The 20,104-nt window shown below is 40.1% G+C and overlaps 2 protein-coding genes across 3 annotated transcripts in view; one reads left to right on the top strand and one right to left on the bottom strand.

Moving 5' to 3' along the window:
* Positions 1-106: 106 nt before the first annotated feature.
* Positions 107-16,190, bottom strand: tec (tec protein tyrosine kinase). 2 transcript variants are annotated; one of them, XM_079668871.1, is made up of 18 exons: positions 16,024-16,190; positions 14,804-15,007; positions 14,602-14,706; positions 14,265-14,346; positions 12,548-12,676; positions 11,765-11,817; positions 8,366-8,568; positions 7,312-7,377; positions 7,092-7,146; positions 6,794-6,876; positions 5,975-6,108; positions 5,476-5,550; positions 4,487-4,658; positions 3,848-4,064; positions 3,533-3,597; positions 2,631-2,749; positions 1,440-1,597; positions 107-1,056 (listed from the first exon to the last, which is right to left on the bottom strand). In XM_079668871.1, the coding sequence occupies exons 2-18, from the start codon at positions 14,939-14,941 to the stop codon at positions 973-975; spliced, it is 1,938 nt and encodes a 645-aa protein (XP_079524997.1). In that variant the 5' UTR covers positions 14,942-15,007; positions 16,024-16,190; the 3' UTR covers positions 107-972. The 2 variants fall into 2 exon arrangements, with proteins under 2 accessions (XP_079524997.1, XP_079524996.1); XM_079668870.1 differs by having other exon boundaries at positions 8,366-8,571; positions 16,024-16,189.
* Positions 16,191-18,964: 2,774 nt separating this feature from the next.
* txk (TXK tyrosine kinase) overlaps positions 18,965-20,104 on the top strand; it is a 14,549-nt gene continuing 13,409 nt past the window's right edge. The window contains exon 1 of the mRNA XM_079668875.1: positions 18,965-19,226. Within this exon, the coding sequence (XP_079525001.1) occupies positions 19,211-19,226 (16 nt within the window). The 5' untranslated portion in view covers positions 18,965-19,210. The remainder of the gene's footprint in view (positions 19,227-20,104) is intronic.

Here is a 20,104-nt window from a genome sequence, read left to right as displayed (position 1 = left end):
TTTTGTTCAATATGACTCCATATTTATACAGGACGGTGCGTTGAATGGTCCTTTACTTCTTTTACAGAATATTTGTACATTGCCTAACAGAAAAAGAAACTAGAAATCAACATGAGCAGTGTTTTATTTGATGGACACAACTTCAGTTTAAAGACCTTTATAGACAGGTTGATGCAATAATGCAAAGTAGTCGCCTGCAAATATTTTGCATCAAATCTATTCGTGCCGGCAGCGAAGCAAATTTAAAAAGAATACATATATTGATGTGTTAATTTATTACACATGAATAGATAAACAAACGTGATTGGTGGAGGACTATGAGTGAGTGGTCGATCCGCTTCATCTGATGTGTCAGTTTTAAACGATGTAAGCACCGTAGAGTGGTGCAGGGATGTCGTTTTCTGTAGTCCGACCCTGAAGGCAGCATCTCCCTGGTTCAATGGGATTTTCTATTGGATTTTCGAATTATGGTAGAAAATAATCTCTGTGTCAAACAAACATTTATGATACTGACACGTTTAGTTCAGAAGGATAATCTCCACATGTTAACACCACTTTATGATTTCTGAAGTAAAAATCTGACGCTATAAAGGAACTACAGTCACATGACTTCACGGTGGCTAATGTTGGGCTTGATCTGATGATGTTTAATCGTCTCATTTGGACAATTGTTAGCAGCCGCTGTCGTTAAATTCACCAGTGGGGTATTTACTTTTGTAGTTAATGTCATACAATACTAATCTCTTCAGCTTGTGTTAATCACAGACCTTATCTCAGAATAAAAACACATTCAGAAAACCATTGAAAAGGAAACAGGAAACAGGGTTTTAGGAGTCATTCCTGCACCACTCTATTACAACGTTTTCTCACTGTTATTGTCAATAAATTAAACAATAACAGTGAGGTGAATGGCGGGAGTTCGGGGGCAACATGGCCCCCAGGGATGGTGGGAGCAGCTGATTGGTCGGTTGATCAGTTTGGGGGCGGGGCATCAGCCTCCAGAGCGTCGGAGATCATCAGGCAGAGCTGAGCGAAAGATGGACGCTCCTCCGGTCTCTGAAACAAAGATATTCAGATAACACAGTGTTAATACGTGTTATTATTGTTGGTGCATTTGTCAACAATGAACTGGATCCATTTCTGTTTTCATCAAAGCCTTCTACTAGAAACTAATTTAGCTTCAATTCAGACCTTCACAAGTAAAAAACAAGAAATAGAATCAAATAAATGTACGCAAAAATAGTATAATAAACGTATTGTTTATACTCAAGTTAAGTACAAGTACCTCACATTTGTACTCCAGAACAGTACTTGAGTAAATGTACTTAGTTACTTTACACCACTGACAGTCTACACTTCACTACACAAGTCAAATTTAAAAGTATCTTAAAAACTCAAAGAATATTAGGATAAAAAAGGTTGAGTCTCTGGGCTCTCACCTCGTGCCAGCAGAGCTGCATGATGTCATAGATTGTGAGCGTCGCCATCTTGGGCCTGTAGAGGCGGTGACCTTTGGTTACCAAGGTAACGACCTCGTGGTTCTGACTCTGTTCGAATGGCATGCGACCCTCTGTGAAAACCTCCCACATCAAAACGGCTGGAAACAAAACAAACAAACAAAAAATTAGTCCGAAGCTTCATTTGTTGAAACTTTGCTGAAGCTTGAATGAATAAATGGTCAAATATGAAAACAAGGTGGTATTTTCTCCACCTGGACTCTATTTTCATGCTTAACCTGCAAAATTTAATCATCTAATGATGATACATGTTTCCAATTAAAACATCTTGACTCCACCCATACACCCCGTCCCGCACCCTTCGATCCTCAGACTCCGCTCTCCATTCCCCATTCACGCCTCCGCACCTTCGGGGACCGTGCCTTCAGTGTCGCTGCCCCCCCCCCCCCTCTGGAACTCCCTCCCTGCAGAAATCCGCAACACCCCTTCTCTCAAATCAACCCTTAAAACTCATCTGTTCAACATCGCCTTCCAACAATAACTCACTCCCCCCCCCCTCCTCCTTACACTTCCATTTCTGCCCCCTGTTTCATGTTTATGTTTTTATTATGTTTTATGTATTGTCCTTGTTTCTTTGTAATGCGACCTTGAGGTTATGAAAGGCGCTATATAAATTAAAGTTATTATTATTATTATTATTATTATTATTATTATTATTATTATTATTATTATTATTATTATTATAGGGACTTCATTTGGTTCAGTTCTTAGCGAGAATTCAATGTAATGCTATCGGTCAGTTCGTGCACATCTATTAAAAGTGCTTTATTTTACTCTTATCTATTATATATTATATATTCATTTAGTGTCGTATTTCTACCATACAATATACCTTAGCCCATACTGTACCATGTAGCATATAATGTTCGTATGTCACTACATATTCCTAAATACATAGTAATTGGTGCACCACATTTTGCACTTTGTCTCGCTAGCTGTTCTCTAAAATTCTATTTAATCCGAAATATCCACCTAGTTGAATTCAGCAAGAAATTCAGCCCTCGTATAAAAAATGTTTAGCTAACGCTGAGATACGCTACCTGTAGGTCGTGTCTGGATGCTAGCCCTTGATTTTGTGAATCTTTGCGATGTTGATGTGAAAAGTGAACGTACCGAAGGACCAGACATCGGACTTGCTGCTGTATTTGCAGAAGTTAAAGACTTCGGGAGGCGACCACTTCACCGGGAACTTGGTGCCCGATGAGCTGGTGTACTGGTCGTCTAACACGTATCTACAAAACAAACATCGCCATTTTAATGTGACACGGAAACAATTAGTTCTTACGAATATTTAAAGGAAACATTAAAATATAGTTAAAAATAAAATAGATTATAACCACAAAACCAAACAATAAGTAAAATGAAAAACAATAAGCCCATAAAGTGAAATGATTGAAGTCAGGTTTTTTACGATAAGTCACAGCGTTAAATTCTATTCACATAGTCTGGATTCATATATTTCGTACATAAGCCAATAACGTGAAATTACTCATGTGAAGTCCATATGTTGTACGATAACTTGATAATGTAAGAATTATTGATATCATGTTTATATATTGTACAATAACTTCATTACGTTAAATACATTTCGTACGATAAGTCAACATTGGAAAGCTATTGATGTCAGGTCTATTGATTTTGTACGATGAGTTGATATTGTAAAACTATTGACGTCAGGTCTATTGATTTTGTACGATGAGTTGATATTGTAAAACTATTGACGTCAGGTATTATGTTTCATACGATAAGTCGACATTGTAAAGCTATTGACGTCAAGTCCATATATTTCGTACAATAAGTCGATATTGTAAAACTATTGACGTCAGGTCCATATGTTTCATACAATAAGTCAACTTGGTAAACTTATTGACGTCAGGTCCATTGGTTTCGTACGATAAGTCGAAATTGTAAAGCTATTGAAGTCAGGTCCATATGTTTCGTACCATGAGTTGATATTGACGTCAGGTACATATATTTCGTACGATTAGTCGATTTTAATAGGATTACATTTGTACCTGGTCATGCCGAAGTCAGACACCTTCACCACCAGAGAGTCGTTCACCAAACAGTTTCTGGAAGCCTGAGTTAGAGAATATAAAATAAATATATATTCCTACTCTTATATTTAACAATGCTAGCCTTGATCAATTGATATACTAATTATGTTTTTGTTTCTGAAGTAATCCTTTAAAAAAAAGTTAAAACACTATCTCCATCATTCACAAAATGTAACATTGAGTTCAACAGGAATCAGTTAGCTTTGGAAACCAGCCATTTTTGTATTTAATTTTCTCCCAGTTAGAGTTAGTTTTTGAATAGGATCCAGTTACCAGGTCTCTGTGGATGAATCCGTTGGCCTCCAGGTGCTCCATCCCCTCGCAGACGTCCAGGCTGATACTCAGTAAAGACTCCAGACTGAAGCTGCCCCGCCGCTGCCTGAGGAAATTCAGCAGGCAGCCGAACTCCATGAACTCTGTGACGATGTAGATGGGCTTGAGCTGGCTGCTAACGCCATACAGCTGCACCAGTTTAGGGTGAGAGAGCCTCCTGGGGAAGGAAAAAGCTAATGTTAGGCTATAAAGGAACTATCACATGACCTCACCTCAGCACCGCTAAGCTAAAGGCGGCTAATGTTGCGCTATAAAGGAACTACAGCACGGTCACATGACCTCACCACCGCGAAGCTAAAGGCGGCTAATGTTGGGCTATAAAGGAACTACAGTACGGTCACATGACTTCACATCACCACCGCTAAGCTAAAGGCGGCTAATGTTGGGCTATAAAGGAACTAGAGCACGGTCACATGACTTCACGTCACCGCCGCTAAGCTAAAGGTGGCTAATGTTGGGCTATAAAGGAACTACAGCACGGTCACATGACTTCACGTCACCACCGCTAAGTTAAAGGCGGCTAATGTTGGGCGTGATGACATTTAGTCACATTTTATTTTTGTATTTTCGCCTCCTTACATCATGACCTTGGCCTCCTCGATGAAGTCCTCTTCCAACATGGCTCCCTCTCTGATGGCCTTGATGGCCACTCGGTGTTGATGCCTCCACTTCCCCAGCCTCACCAGCCCAAACTGCCCAGAGCCCACCTCCTTCATGAAGGTCAGCTCGCTGGGGTCAATCTCCCACTTCTCTATAGGGGGGAGAGGGGGGAGAAACATGGAGTAATGTCTGGGGTCAATCTCCCACTTCTCTATAGGGGGGGAGGGGGGAGAAACATGGAGTAAAGTCTGAGGTCAACAAAAGCTGGAGAGATACCCTAGCTACTTGCACTTCATTCCTTCAATATACTTACTTAGTTCCTGACTTACTTCTTTCTTTCCTTAATTACTTATCCTTCCTACCCTTCCTTCCTTTCTTCCTTCCTTCCTTACTCATTTCCTTCCTTCCTTACTTCCTTACACCTACGTACTTCCTTCTTTCCTTCCTAACATACTAACTTAAGTACTTGCTTGGTTGCTTACTTACTGACTCACTTCCTTCCTTACTAACTTGCTTGTTCCTTCATTACTTCCTTATACTTACTTCTGTCTTTCCTTCCTTAATTACTTACACTTCCTCCCTTTCTGACTTGCTAACTTACTGACTTGCATACAATTCCTTGCTTCCTTTCTTCGTTCCTTGCTTGGTTGCTTACTTACTGAGTAATTTCCTTCCTCCCTCCAGTTCCTACCCACTTACTTACTTACTAACTAACTTCCTTACTAACTTACTTACTTTCCCACTTAGTTACTTACTAACTAACTAACTAACTTACATTATTCCTTCATTACTTCTTTTCGTATGTTCTTCCTTTCTTACTATCTTACTTGCTTACTCACTTCCTTACCTACCTATCTACCTACTTATTCACTTGCGTCCTTCCTCACTGACTTATACTTCACACAGAAAGAGGGGAGGGAGGTAAAGGAAGGACTAGAGGGGTTTTAAACATTTTAAAACTGTCTCACCGTAGCTGAATCCTGCGGTGGACGGAGCCGCTTTATCCTGTTTCCCGACTGGATACCTCAACCTGGCAACTAGACCTGAAATAAAGACACATTTAAATAAGGAAATGTATGTACAGTCATCTTATATATTAGCCTACTAACACAGATCTAGCATTGTCATTGTTAGGAAGTGAGCATGCTAACACTGACCTAGCATTGTCATTGTTAGGAAGTGAGCATGCTAACACAGACCGAGCATTGTCATTGTTAGGAAGTGAGCATGCTAACACAGACCGAGCATTGTCATTGTTAGGAAGTGAGCATGCTAACACTGACCTAGCATTGTCATTGTTAGGAAGTGAGCATGCTAACACAGACCTAGCATTGTCATTGTTAGGAAGTGAGCATGCTAACACAGACCTAGCATTGTCATTGTTAGGAAGTGAGCATGCGAGCACAGACCTAGTATTGTCATTGTGAGCATGTTAGCCTGCTAGCATGGCTGTAAATGAGCTAGTACCTGCTGCGTTGTGTTTGTGATACTCGATGAGGTCGGGGATGGAGCAGAATAAATGTTTCTCAGCCAGATAAAACTGCAGAGGCGATTCCTGTGTCTCCTTGATGTGGTAATGCTTTATAACCGCTCCTCCGTCCCTGAAACACACACAACAACAACAACAACAACAACAACCATTATATTAACAACAAGCTAGCACAGAATGGTAGTGACGCTAATGAGGAACATATTTGATTTTACATTACATTTAAGTGAACTTAATCCGGTTCTAATAGCAAAAAATATGTTACGTGTTAGATTTTTCATGTCCATTTTTGATCCAGGAATTGTTTTCCATTAATTTGCAGAAATAGTTTTGTGCAGACTTTTTACATCATTCTGCACACTGCATTAACGCTCAATAATGCATATCGATTAAGACCAGATGTTTATTATATGTATATGTAGTAAGTCTCAACAATCTAATAAAACATGCAAGGTACTATACCTTTTGTTTTTTTTAAAGGTCAAAATGGAAGAAAAAAAATGTGGCAATTATTGATCTTGTATCGTGCATAACTTTAGTGGATCACAACATGTTATGTATAGAATTAATCTGCATATGGCCCGGCTCAAAACAAGATCAACATCTTCTATAAATGTCTTTCTGAGGCACAAAATGAAGCCTACAACAGACCAGGTGAGGCTAATTTGAAGCCTGTTGCTACAGAAGCTAATGTATGAGAATGATCTATACAGTAGTGAGGTAGATCAGCTCCCCAAAGTCTGGTGGAAATATAAAATCAATCACAGGTATGTAACTAAGTTAGTGTAAGTGTTTACCCTGCAGATGTTTTGGCGTACAGAGAGACGGTGTAAGCTCCCGAAGTGCTGGAGTCTCTGACGATGAAAGCGCCTTCTTTATCCTGCAGGGGGCGACATAATGCATGTTGTAACTTAGTGATCCCAACATCCTTTTGAACAAATAATAAGTAAAGAATGCAATGAAGTTAATGGTGTGTCAAAGGGGAACTGAAATGAGGCAGAAAATGGGAAGGAACGGTAAAAAAATAAAGCGTCAGATATTTATTATTTTAGATTGGAAAGGGTGATATGGAAGTCAAGTAAGTTAGAAACTCACCTCCTTCCTCAGCAGCTCCTCGGCCTTATTCCTGTTGACTTGTTTACTGTACCACCTGCAACAACAACATCAATAAACTAACATTATGTACATGCACGTCTTCACAGAGATCTAGTACATTTGTGTGAAGAATATGCAACTCATTGGTAGTTTGACATGCCCTACATCTTAAACCAATATTATTCTACCTGTAAAAGTGAGAAATTATACACAAACTCACACAAAATGCACCAGGTTTGCGGATTTTCTCTCCGTTACATAGTTACTTGGGATGTAGCCTTCCTCTCTGCGCACACACACACACACACACACACACACACACACACACACACACACACACACACACACACACACACACACACACACACACACACACACACACACACACACACACACACACACACACACACACACACACACACACACACACACACACACACACACACACACACACACACACACACACACACACACACACACACACACACACACACACAAGGAATCGGGTTAGCATCTCGAAACAAACTGATAATCATGCATTCATGTGGAATAACTAAACAATTTTAAAGGAATGTTACATTTCAGCATTAAAAGGTGTAAAAACGACTATACTATGTTTCAGAGAAATTAGTAATTTTAATCAAGGTAATGGTTCATTTCATTGGATGCCCTATAACAGGGATTTTAGGAAAAATAAAAAATACAATTCACAATTGAAACAAGTATTAATACTTATTAGATTTTCTGACAAATGTATGTGGAAGAAAAAACGAATTTACCACTTAAATTATAACCCTATTATTACATATGTATATATATATATACATATACATATGTAATAATAGGGTTATAATTTAAGTATATATATATATATATATATATATATATATATATATATATATATATATATATATATATATATATCCCTGCTTTCTTTGTCTCAGACATATATTCATTTATAAACCTACAATGACGTTTTTACTGTACACTTTTTAGATATTCAGCCAAATGTTATTTGTGATTAATATGCAGTGTTATGCACCTGGAATTACCATATTTTTCTGGGTTTAATTGTAATTAATGTATGAAAATGATGCCAGAATGACTACATGAATACTTTGACAAGTTTTCACAAGACGGCAAGCAAAACAAGCTGCTTCGTCAACATTCAAAATAACAACTTCTAGCTGCAATGGACGTCAACAAACGCCATCTTTTTTTTCCATTGTTGTGACACAGTGCCCCCTGGTGGCATATATTAGATCCACACTCACCCGTACTTGTTCCTCGCTCTGAACCAGTTCACGTCACATTTCTGCAGGACCACGTACTCGCCTCCTTTCTCCAGACTCAGGTCGTGGGGCTCCATCCCGGGGAAATCGTACAGTGCAACCACCACCGCCTCTTCCTCCTCATCCTCATCTTCGTCTTCATCATCTCCATCGTTCATAGGGAGGGGGGGGGGAGGGAGCCGCCGCTGCTGAGGGAAAAAAACAGACGAAAGTTTTTAAGATTGATCAAATGTGGGGGTTTTTGTAGCAATGACAGTCCAAGAAACAGATTCATACCAAAAAATTACATTCTGATAACTTTATGATTAGCTTTCAGTTGCTTAAATGCTATAAATTAGGGTTATCAGAGGAACAGAAACATCGCGATTTCCCAGCTAAACATCCCGAGGAAAATGTAGGATTAAATGGGGGAAATTGGATTGGTGAATGTCGTCTATTTAGGAATAAAATAAAAAGATACAAAATATATACTTATATAAACAGAAGAAGTTAAACTAACAATGTGCAAAAACAGGATTAAATAAATAAAATAAAATAAATGAAATGTCCCAAAAAATAGGGTTAAAAAGGGTAAAAAAAAAATATATTCCTAAGAAGTTAAAGTAAAAATATGGAATATATAAAAATATGTATACAAACATGATACGTTTAAGTAAAATATCCAGTGAAAGATAACATCACATTAATATGAAGGTTTCAGTATCAGTGTGTGTGTGTGTGTGTGTGTGTGTGTTTGTGTGTGTGTGTGTGTGTGTGTGTGGCCTAGCATTACTATACTTGTGGGGACCTAAATCTGTTTACACAGTCACGTGTGGGGACTCGCCTCCCTTATGGGGACAAAATGGAGGTCCCCATAAGGCAGTGTTTCTCAAACTTTTTCATACCAAGGACCACTTAACCAATAAAAAAACACTCGAGGACCACCTAACTCCACAAATATCCCAAAACACATTGTTTTTTACAAATCGCCTGAAAATGGTACAAACAAGTGGCCACATGTATGATGAAGGTGTTTATCTGGGCTATACACAAGTTATTGAGCCGTTTCCGCTCTACATCCTGAACTCCTCCCTTCGATGCAATGCACTTCCGTTTTGGCGGACTGGGTTTGTTTTGCTAGCTAGCTCCGTTGTGCCGACAAAGCACTGATATCGCAGAGACAAAGAGGATATAACAATTACAACATGAAGAAAAGTGGTTCGGGAACTACGTGTGCGGTAGTTGGTTGCAATCACTCGAGAAAGCACCTGAACGAGTGGTTAGATAGAGAGTGCTACGACCACAAACCAGCACCCAGCACCCAGCCATGTTGTTCATTAAATACAGATAAACACAACAAATACTGCATGCATTGTATTTTTTAATATTATATATGAATATTTTCATAGTGATGTAATTGTGTGGGCTGCTTTTATATTTTAATTTGTAATACCTGTTAGGATTAAACATGTGATCTTTCTTGTTGAAGCCATTTCTTTAGTTTCCTCTCAACAATTAATTAATTCAGTGTTATTTATGTACAGTATGAGCTTAATATGAATGATGAACTGTGTTAAAAGAAATTGTAGCACTCTAAGGAACATATGAAATGCAATAATGCAATAACAGTGCAATAATGAAATTAAATTACATCAAACTTTATTTTCACTCAAACAGTACAGGCACATATGATATATTGCACAGCATAAAGAGATCATGTAAATTGTGCATTATGTAAACAACAGACAACTGTTGGCTCCTGTGGGCATGACCTAAATAAGGCAGTTTATTTTGGTTTTATGCTGGGCCACGTCGTCATGTTATCCTCCCAGTTTTGCACTGAATTCGGGTGGGGGAGAGTAACGCCATCTCCAGTCAAAGAAGTAGAATCGTGTTCCCAAGCTAGCATCACTGTTAGCATCGAAATCGCTGTGTTTACACCAGTGCCCGTCTGACTGTTTACATCGGTTTACACCGACAGACGCTGTGCAAAAGACTTCCGGCGGAAATGAAGTGCATTTGTGTAGTGTCATGGCGCTACCCGTGTTTTGGCGCGTAAACTTGTCTATATCATGCAATCGAAAGAGAAATTTAAGCTGTGAGTGCGGAAAACTTTAATGAATTAATTAATTTAAAATGTGAAATGTTACCAATATACTCACGGACCACTAAGGGGCGCTGTGTGTGTGTGTATGTGTGTGTGTGTGTGTGTGTGTGTGTGTGTGTGTGTGTGTGTGTGGCCTAGCATTACTATACTTGTGGGGACCTAAATCTGTTTACACAGTCACGTGTGGGGACTCGCCTCCCTTATGGGGACAAAATGGAGGTCCCCATAAGGCAGTGTTTCTCAAACTTTTTCATACCAAGGACCACTTAACCAATAAAAAAACACTCGAGGACCACCTAACTCCACAAATATCCCAAAACACATTGTTTTTTACAAATCGCCAGAAAATGGTACAAACAAGTGGCCACATGTATGATGAAGGTGTTTATCTGGGCTATATCATGCAATCGAAAGAGAAATTTAAGCTGTGAGTGCGGAAAACTTTAATGAATGAATTAATTTAAAATGTGAAATGTTACCAATATACTCACGGACCACTAAGGGGCGCTGTGTGTGTGTGTGTGTATGTGTGTGTGTGTGTGTGTGTGTGTGTGTGTGTGTGTGTGTGTTGTGTGTGTGTGTGTGTGTGGCCTAGCATTACTATACTTGTGGGGACCTAAATCTGTTTACACAGTCACGTGTGGGGACTCGCCTCCCTTATGGGGACAAAATGGAGGTCCCCATAAGGCAGTGTTTCTCAAACTTTTTCATACCAAGGACCACTTAACCAATAAAAAAACACTCGAGGACCACCTAACTCCACAAATATCCCAAAACACATTGTTTTTTACAAATCGCCTGAAAATGGTACAAACAAGTGGCCACATGTATGATGAAGGTGTTTATCTGGGCTATATCATGCAATCGAAAGAGAAATTTAAGCTGTGAGTGCGGAAAACTTTAATGAATTAATTAATTTAAAATGTGAAATGTTACCAATATACTCACGGACCACTAAGGGGCGCTCACGGACCACACTTTGAGAAGCACTGCCGTAAGGGGAATCATTAATTTTAGGGTGAAGACTTGGTTAGGGTTAGGCATGTGTTGGTTATGGTTAAGGTTAGGATAAGTATCCAGGAAATGCATGTAAGTAAATCTAATGTCCCGTGATGTATGTGTGTGTGTGTGTGTGTGTGTGTGTGTGTGTGTGTGTGTGTGTGTGTGTGTGTGTGTGTGTGTGTGTGTGTGTGTGTGTGTGTGTGTGTGTGTGTGTGTGTGTGTGTGTGTGTGTGTGTGTGTGTGTGTGTGTGTGTGTGTGTGTGTGTGTGTGTGTGTGTGTGTGTGTGTGTTACCCTCTCATTGGTGCGCTCCTCACCAGGAATCGGGGGTAGAGGTTTTCTGGAAACTTTAAAAGAGGAACAGAAAGAGTGATCCGAGCAGAATGCTTCTTTTTAATAATTATTTTTAAACTATCTCTGCTGTCAGACACCGTGACCTCTCACACACTCTTGTTATATTGGTGATGAATTAACGATGTCACTATGTTCCTGAAATAAACAAAGGCACTTAATTTGAATTTTTCCGTACATTACTTGAAACTAGTGAACCAAAACCCTGACATTAAAAAAGGCAAAAAAGCTCTAAAGAACTGATTATTGGTGTAAATGTTCAAATCAAACAATGTGGTGTGATTGTTATGACGTATTATCACATTTATTTAAAAAGGTTCCCCCAAAGCAATCTTTAAACAAGCCTGAGACCCAAAACAATTACATAAAAAAGGCTAAAAAATGATATCGAGCTGCATGTAGGATATACTTCTTATACTACAAGCAAGTAGTAAGGTGTATTCAACTAAGTATAATGTTGCTGTACGTATTTATATTTCCTGCTGTTTTGAACTTCCAATTCTCTACATCTCTGAGGCAGATAGTGTACTCTTCACTGCCCTACACTTATTTAATAGCTTTACTTCTAAAACACTCTTCAAACCCTCAATATATGGGAACCAAAACAAGAGCTCAAAGCCTCTACAGAGCTGCATCTTGGATTAAACCGTAATCCTGTGTTGATTTTTAAGTGTGTGAAAACTTCTCAAACTACTTTAAACTAAAAACAACACTGTTTTTTCTCACTGTCTCCAAACAGGTTGTACTCCTCGCAGCCCGGAGCCAGTTTCTCCGCCTGACGACAGCAGAGCCACGCCCCTTCCTGCCAAAACTGAGGGTGAAACTTCGCCCAGACCCCGGGGTTATCTTTGATCTCTGCAAACACAAAATCAATGTGTCAAAGGGTCATGTAAACAGGAAAAAAAACGTCTAGAAATTATATAAATATTCCTTTTTATGCCTCATATGAGCATAAGCTGTAATACTGACACACAAACGGTTAAAAAAACTACTTAAATACTGACGTATAAAGAGTTAAGAGTTATCCAAATGTCTTAAAACGAGCAATAAGTAGAGTTTTAGGTCACTTGGGGCCAGCAAAAACACACTGATTGCTTGTTTCTTAATAACTTGTTATGTAGTTAATGTTATGAGAGCCTGCAGACTCAACTTACACTGAACAAAAATATAAACGCAACACTTTTGTTTTTGCTCCCATTTTTCATGAGATGAACTCAAAGATCTAAAACATTTTCTACATACACAAAATAACCATTTCTCTCAAATATTGTTCACAAATCTGAAAAAATCTGTGATAGTGAGCACTTCTCCTTTGCCGAGATAATCCATCCCACCTCACAGGTGTGGCATATCAAGATGCTGATTAGACAGCATGATTATTGCACAGGTGTGCCTTAGGCTGGCCACAATAAAAGGCCACTCTGAAACGTGCAGTTTTGCTTTATTGGGGGGGTCTGGGGGGGTCCGAAAACCAGTCAGTATCTGGTGTGAGGGTTAGGGTTAGGGTAATGTTGTGAATCGAGTGGCCTGTGTTCGTCGTCCATAACATACGCCTGCCCATACCATAACCCCACCACCACCATGGGCCACTCGATTCACAACATTACCCTAACCCTAACCCTAACCCTAATCCTAACCCTAACCCTAATCCTAACCCTCACACCAGATACTGACTGGTTTTTGGATCCCCCCAGACCCCCCCAATAAAGCAAAACTGCCCGTTTCAGAGTGGCCTTTTATTGTGGCCACCCTAAGGCACACCTGTGCAATAATCATGCTGTCTAATCAGCATCTTGATATGCCACACCTGTGAGGTGGGATGGATTTTCTCTGCAAAGGAGAAGTGCTCACTATCACAGATTTTTTCAGATTTATGAACAATATTTGAGAGAGATGGTTATTTTGTGTATGTAGAAAATGTTTTAGATCTTTGAGTTCATCTCATGAAAAATGGGAGCAAAAACAAAAGTGTTGCGTTTATATTTTTGTTCAGTGTAAAAGTAAAACGGTATCTCGTGTAAAAACCCAACATTTAGAAACAGTGGGGGATGGAAACAGTGGGGGCTTCTGGGAAATTGGACCTCAGTGTGAAAACCAGTTTCAGATGTGTGGTTTAAAAGTGTGAAAGCGTGCAGAAGCTCGAGACTTCTGGCATGAGAGCAAAGTCTTTATGAAGAGGAACGAAAAAACTAAATCATCAGACGCTACAGGAATAGAAAGAATAAACGTGGTTTATTAAACTAACTTTTACTAATAATAGATTATATTTATAGCGCTTTTCTGGGACTCAAAGTCGCTTTACAATATAGGGAAGGATTTGGGTTGTATTAAAATATTAATAAAATAATAATAATAAAATCATAATAATGAAATAATAATAAAATAATAACAAAAAATATATACAATTATAAAATAATAATAAATAAAATAAATACAGACTGACCCTCTTTGAGGCTCTGCACCCAGTGAGTCCTGCTGTCGTGACTCGGAGCGAAAACGTAGAGAATGTTCGCGTCGTAAACAACCTGCACAAAAACACACAATAAATACTTTGTTCGTTGTTTTTCATCTTTGAATTGTGACCACATTTCCCCTCATTGTGTATTATTATGTATTATTTATTATACCCGGCTCCTTTAACTGCGATACGTTCCCGAGAATCATCGTGTTTCAAGTTTTTATTCCAATGTATGAAGTGATGAAGCTAATGTGGCAGTTTAAGAACACCACTCTACTGAAGCATCATGGGAAATGTAGTTCCTAGCATCCTCTCTTTGTACCTGGAAGGGGTATTTGTTCTGGCAGGGGATTATTCCTCCTCCGTTCTTCACGACCTCTGCGCATCTGATCCTGCTCAGCTCGATGGATCCTCTCCTGAACTTCTTCTGCTCATGGAGAGAAATATAACAAGAATATATATTAAAATTAAATCCAAATAATTCCTGAATAATATTTAAATATAATAATGTGATATGAAGTGACCTCTGCTCTCCCGTCGTAGTAGGTGAGTTTGCTCCTGGTCAGCACGAACAGCCTCTCCTTGTAGTTCAGAGGAGAAGTTCTCTTCTTCTGCTGAGACCGCTTAATGAGCGTCTCCTCCAATAGCAGCTCAGCACTCATCCTGGCCCCGCCCCTGGCCTCAGCCCATTGGTGGAGCTCATCAGAAGGAGGCGGGCCCAAACTGAGCTGAGGAAAAAGTTGATTTAAATAAATGATTATAAAGCAATATTAAAATGTGCTTTTTCTTCCTTTTTTCTTTGTGTTTGAAACCAGTATTTCTGCAGGTAAAGGTCAGGGAACGCAAATGATACAAGTACTAGAATATTTGTCCAAAAATACACATTTATAAAAAAAAAAGTAAAAAAGAAATTGACATTTTTTCATAAAGATAATACATTACAAAACATAATAATTATGTAAGAAATATGTTAACAATATATAAAAGACAATACCTTAAAACAAAGATGTACTACAATGTAAAACAAATGATAATATGTTAAAATATACATATTAAATATTAAGACAAATATATATATATGACAGTGTAAATACTAATAATAATGTTGAGAATAAGATCTTTGGTTAAGTGTTAAAACGCAAAAGTATCATATTAATAATATATAAATGACCTAATACATTCAGATTTATTATAATAGATTAATCAGTATTTTATATATATTTAAACATAGGTTTATTATTTATTATTATCCTACTTTTATTTATGTTATTTTAAGTATAATGGTATGCTTATACTTTTAAGAAATAAATTGTATTTCGGAACAGTTTTGCTGTGTTTACTTTTCACCACTTATTGGCGCTTTTAAGGTGCGGTGTGGTATTTTCCCACAGCTCCTGAACGCATCACAAGGAAACAAATAACGCACCTGCTCTCAGGTGCTTTACATTTTAGAGTCACTAACATTATAAAACCCACATTATCATAACCACAGGAGAACTACATACAGACTATTATATAATTAAATCATGTGTTTAGATGCTTTTACGTACTTTACGGTCATTTTGTCACTTAGTTTAGTACTTTGTTACGGTAAAGCTTAAGGACTTTGGTCGCAGTTGAGTCAAACCTCGGACTTTCTGCATTTTTTTTGGACCGGTTTGCGCAGCAGCAGCAGCAGCAGGTCAAATCATAATAAACGTTACGTAAAAGTGACGTAAGAGTTCAAACAAAATGATTTTCTTACCTTTTCTCGTCATTTTTATGCAGTTTTTAATCCGTACGTGTGCGTTTGTTTCCCATGTCACAGCGAGTGAAGAGGCAGGGATTCAGGAAATGAAGCCGAGGGGGCGGACACACAAGCACACACACACACACACACACACACACACACACACACACACACACACACACACACACACACACACACACACACACACACACACACACACACACACACACACACACACACACACACACACACACACACACACACACACACACACACACACACACACACACACACACACACACACACACACACACACACACACACACACACACACACACACTGCGAGTAGGAGGATGCGTGTGGTGTCAGTGGAAAAATGTTCAATATCAGCAACTGCTACATGAAGCTGTTTGAAGTGTGTGTGTGTGTGTGCGTGCGTGCGTGCGTGCGTGCGTGCGCGCGCGCGCGTGCGTCTGTCTGTCTGTCTGTCTGTCTGTCTGTCTGTCTGTCTGTGCGTCTGTGTGTGAATGCTGAAATGAAAATGAAAGCTTGAGTTAATCATTCACAGCTGACCGGGCAGGACTCTGTAGATTTAGCTATTTTAACTCAAATCTTTAATATATTTTAACCACAAAAACGTTATTATACAAAGCTAACTAACTCACTGACAGTTGTCACATGTGTTTAGGTCTTTCAGCAGCTGGTTTCAGTTCTCCTTCAGAAAGGCTGTGCTTTGTTTTCTTGTTCTACTACTACTATATAACCCCTTAAATACCAACCTCTCTTCACCCTCTCCACTGCAACCACTCACCTGCAGAGGTTCTCTGACGACTCCGCCATCGTTGGCCTCATCTCCAACGAGGACGACAGGGAGTCCAGGGAGCTGACGCAGGACTTCACCCTCGGGTGCCAGACGAACCCCCTCCAGAGCGAAGACCAAGGAGCTGGTGGTGGACTTGAGATGCTGCCAACACTCCCCCCCCCCCCGACACCAGTGAACATCCAGGGAGCGGACATTGAGATTGTGAAATCTTACAAATACCTGGGCGTTCATCTGAACAATCATCTGGACTGGACTGATACTTCTGCTGCTCTGCACAAGAAGGGACAGAGCAGACTCTTTCTGCTGAGGAGACTGAGGTCCTTCGGGGTGCAGGGGGCGCTCCTTCAGACCTTTACGACTCTGATCATCAGCCATGTTCTATGGTGTGGCCTGCTGGGGCAGCAGCATCTCGGCTGCTGACGGGAAGAGACTGAACAGACTGGAAAGGAAGCTCAGCCTGTGGAGGAGGTGGGAGACAGGAGTCCTCTGGACCCTGTGGAGGAGGTGGGTGACAGGAGTCCTCTGGACCCTGTGGAGGAGGTGACAGGAGTCCTCTGGACCCTGTGGAGGAGGTGACAGGAGTCCTCTGGACCCTGTGGAGGAGGTGGGTGACAGGAGTCCTCTGGACCCTGTGGAGGAGGTGACAGGAGTCCTCTGGACCCTGTGGAGGTGGTGGGAGACAGGAGTCCTCTGGACCCTGTGGAGGAGGTGACAGGAGTCTTCCGGACACTGTGGAGGAGGTGACAGGAGTCTTCCGGACACTGTGGAGGAGGTGACAGGAGTCCTCTGGACACTGAGGAGGAGGTGGGAGACAGGAGTCCTCTGGACTCTATGGAGGAGGTGACAGGAGTCCTCTGGACCCTGTGGAGGAGGTGACAGGAGTCCTCACTGTGGAGGTTGTGGGAGACAGGAGAACGGCAGCCAAGCTGTCCTCCCCCCTCCAGGACACGCTGTCCTCACTGTGCAGGCTGCTGCACCCCCGCTGTCTCCTTCCTTCCTGCAGCGGTCAGACTATACAACCAGCACAGCCCGTAGTAGACCCCACACACACACACACACACACACACACACACACACAAACACACACACACACACACACACACACACACACACACACACACAGACTATGTCACCCCTTTATACCAACCAACTATATGCAATATATATAGATGCCGTTAATAACTGTGTGATATACACCTGGCTGCTGAATCCTCAGAACTGTCACAGGATGTGTATTCTGTAATTTGTGTAACTTTTTATTTGTTATTATATTTTTTATTATATCATCACTTTTTTTTAACTTTATACTTTTTAATGCGTGTAACATGAAGCTGTGTCTCTCTCTCTCTCTGCTGTGACTACGCACATTCCCCTCTGGGACTAATACAGGATTCTGATATTATATGTTTTCTAGCTTTATTCTGCCTGTAGTTTGGTTTGTGTATTGTCTCGATCACAGCTGTGGTTTGGTTTTTATTTAGCTATACATTCATGACTGTCATTTGGCCGTGGTTATAAAAAGTAAATATGTTTTGGTTTGTGTTTTGCAGAACTGCTCTAGACTTAATAGACTTAATATCACTTCTCTGAACTAAAGTGAGTGTTAGCATTATGAGTTCAACAGTGTGTGTGTGTGTGTGTGTGTGTGTGTGTGTGTGTGTGTGTGTGTGTGTGTGTGTGTGTGTGTGTGTGTGTGTGTGTGTGTGTGTGTGTGTGTGTGTGTGTGTGTGTGTGTGTGTGTGTGTGTGTGTGTGTGTGTGTGTGTGTGTGTGTGTATGTGTGTGTGTGTGTGTGTGTGTGTGAAAATGTTCAATATCAGCAACTGCTACATGAAGCTGTGTGTGTGTGTGTGTGTGTGTGTGTGTGTGTGTGTGTGTGTGTGTGTGTGTGAGAAAAATGTTCAATATCAGCAACTGCTACATGAAGCTGTTTTGTGTGTGTGTGTGTGTGTGTGTGTGTGTGTGTGTGTGTGTGTGTGTGTGTGTGTGTGTGTGTGTGTGTGTGTGTGTGTGTGTGTGTGTGTGTGTGTGTTGCGCTCAGAGAGACGGATGCTTGTGGTTTCTCTCACGTCACTCTTTCACTTCCTGTCTCTCTTCATATCCCCCCTCATCTGTCACCTGTAAAATATTTTAGATCAAACTTTATCGACACGAAAGTCGGACAGGAAGTAATATATCTGTTCTTCTTCTGCTTCTCTGCCCACATCTTTGGTCTCCTCCTCTTGTCTTCTTCTACTTCCTGCCCTCCTCCTCTCTTTGTCTCAGTGTATTGTCTCTGAAGCATCACATCTGTTTCTGTGTGCGGGAAATCTACCTTCGAAACTGAGCAGAAGAAGAAGAAGAAGAAGAAGAGCTGGATATGAGGTAGAAGAAGAAGAAGATGATGATTCAGTCAAGTGAGTTCATTTACCTGCAGATTAAATAACAATAACAACATAACATTTAATTTATAATGCGCTTTCAAAGTAAACAAACACATTTCTTACAAGGTTAAACAAATATGAAAAATCACACGATGTTGTGAAATGAAGGGGAAATTATATAATTAAATACATAAAAAAAAAAAACACCAACAAAACTAAATTATTCTAAATAAATTACAAAATAAAATAACTGTTCGTAGATTCCGATTTATTGCTCTCCCAAAATCTCAAAATGATATTATTGCTTCCCGGAACATCGCTGAGAGGTTTCTTAAAGGACATCCAGGAGGTCTCATTCCAGTTATCTGTGACAAGCTCTCAGGCGCAGGAATGCTCCCCTCGACTCAACGAGAACTGCCTGGGAGCGGGATTTAAATGTTTCAACGCCTGAGGACGTGTTCGTTTAAATCTTCAAACGGGTTCATTTGACTCGTCACTGTTCATAAAGCTGAATGGTCCCTCTACACTGATGTTAGACCTTACTGTGAGAGATGTTGAATACATGAGGAACAAATTCTGTCCTGGTACAATATATATATATATATTATTATTATAATTACGCAATTTACAAAATAAACATCTGTAACCGTTTTTAAGATTTAGCAACCAGGTATATATTGCACAGTTATTAACGGCATATGTGCTTATTGCAAATCATTTGTATTTTATTATATTGGAAGGACGTTTTCCACCCGTTACCCTTGATCAAAATCTGGACCCTAAGCCCCTTCCCATTGGCCGAATGACCTGAGGTCACGTGTTGCTTTAGAAAGGTCTCAGTCTGCGGCTCAGGCAGTTCAATAAGGAGTGGAGATCATTCCTACTAAGTGTTCAGGAGTCATGGTGAAGGC

The sequence above is a fragment of the Notothenia rossii genome (genome assembly GCF_949606895.1).
Source record: "Notothenia rossii genome assembly, chromosome: 3".
NCBI lineage: Eukaryota > Metazoa > Chordata > Actinopteri > Perciformes > Nototheniidae > Notothenia > Notothenia rossii.
Note: the sequence above shows the minus strand (reverse complement) of the source record. Positions and strands in the feature narration are given on the sequence as shown.

Excerpts from the sequence above, each read along its gene's own strand:
- tec (XM_079668870.1), bottom strand. The coding sequence starts at position 14,941 with ATGAGTGCTGAGCTGCTATTGGAGGAGACGCTCATTAAGCGGTCTCAG. Across the intron at positions 7,378-8,365 it reads AGAGCGAGGAACAAGTACGG|AGAGGAAGGCTACATCCCAA; the intron begins GTGAGTGTGGAT and ends GTGTGTGCGCAG. Across the intron at positions 1,598-2,630 it reads GTCCGATGTCTGGTCCTTCG|CCGTTTTGATGTGGGAGGTT; the intron begins GTACGTTCACTT and ends TTTTGTTTCCAG.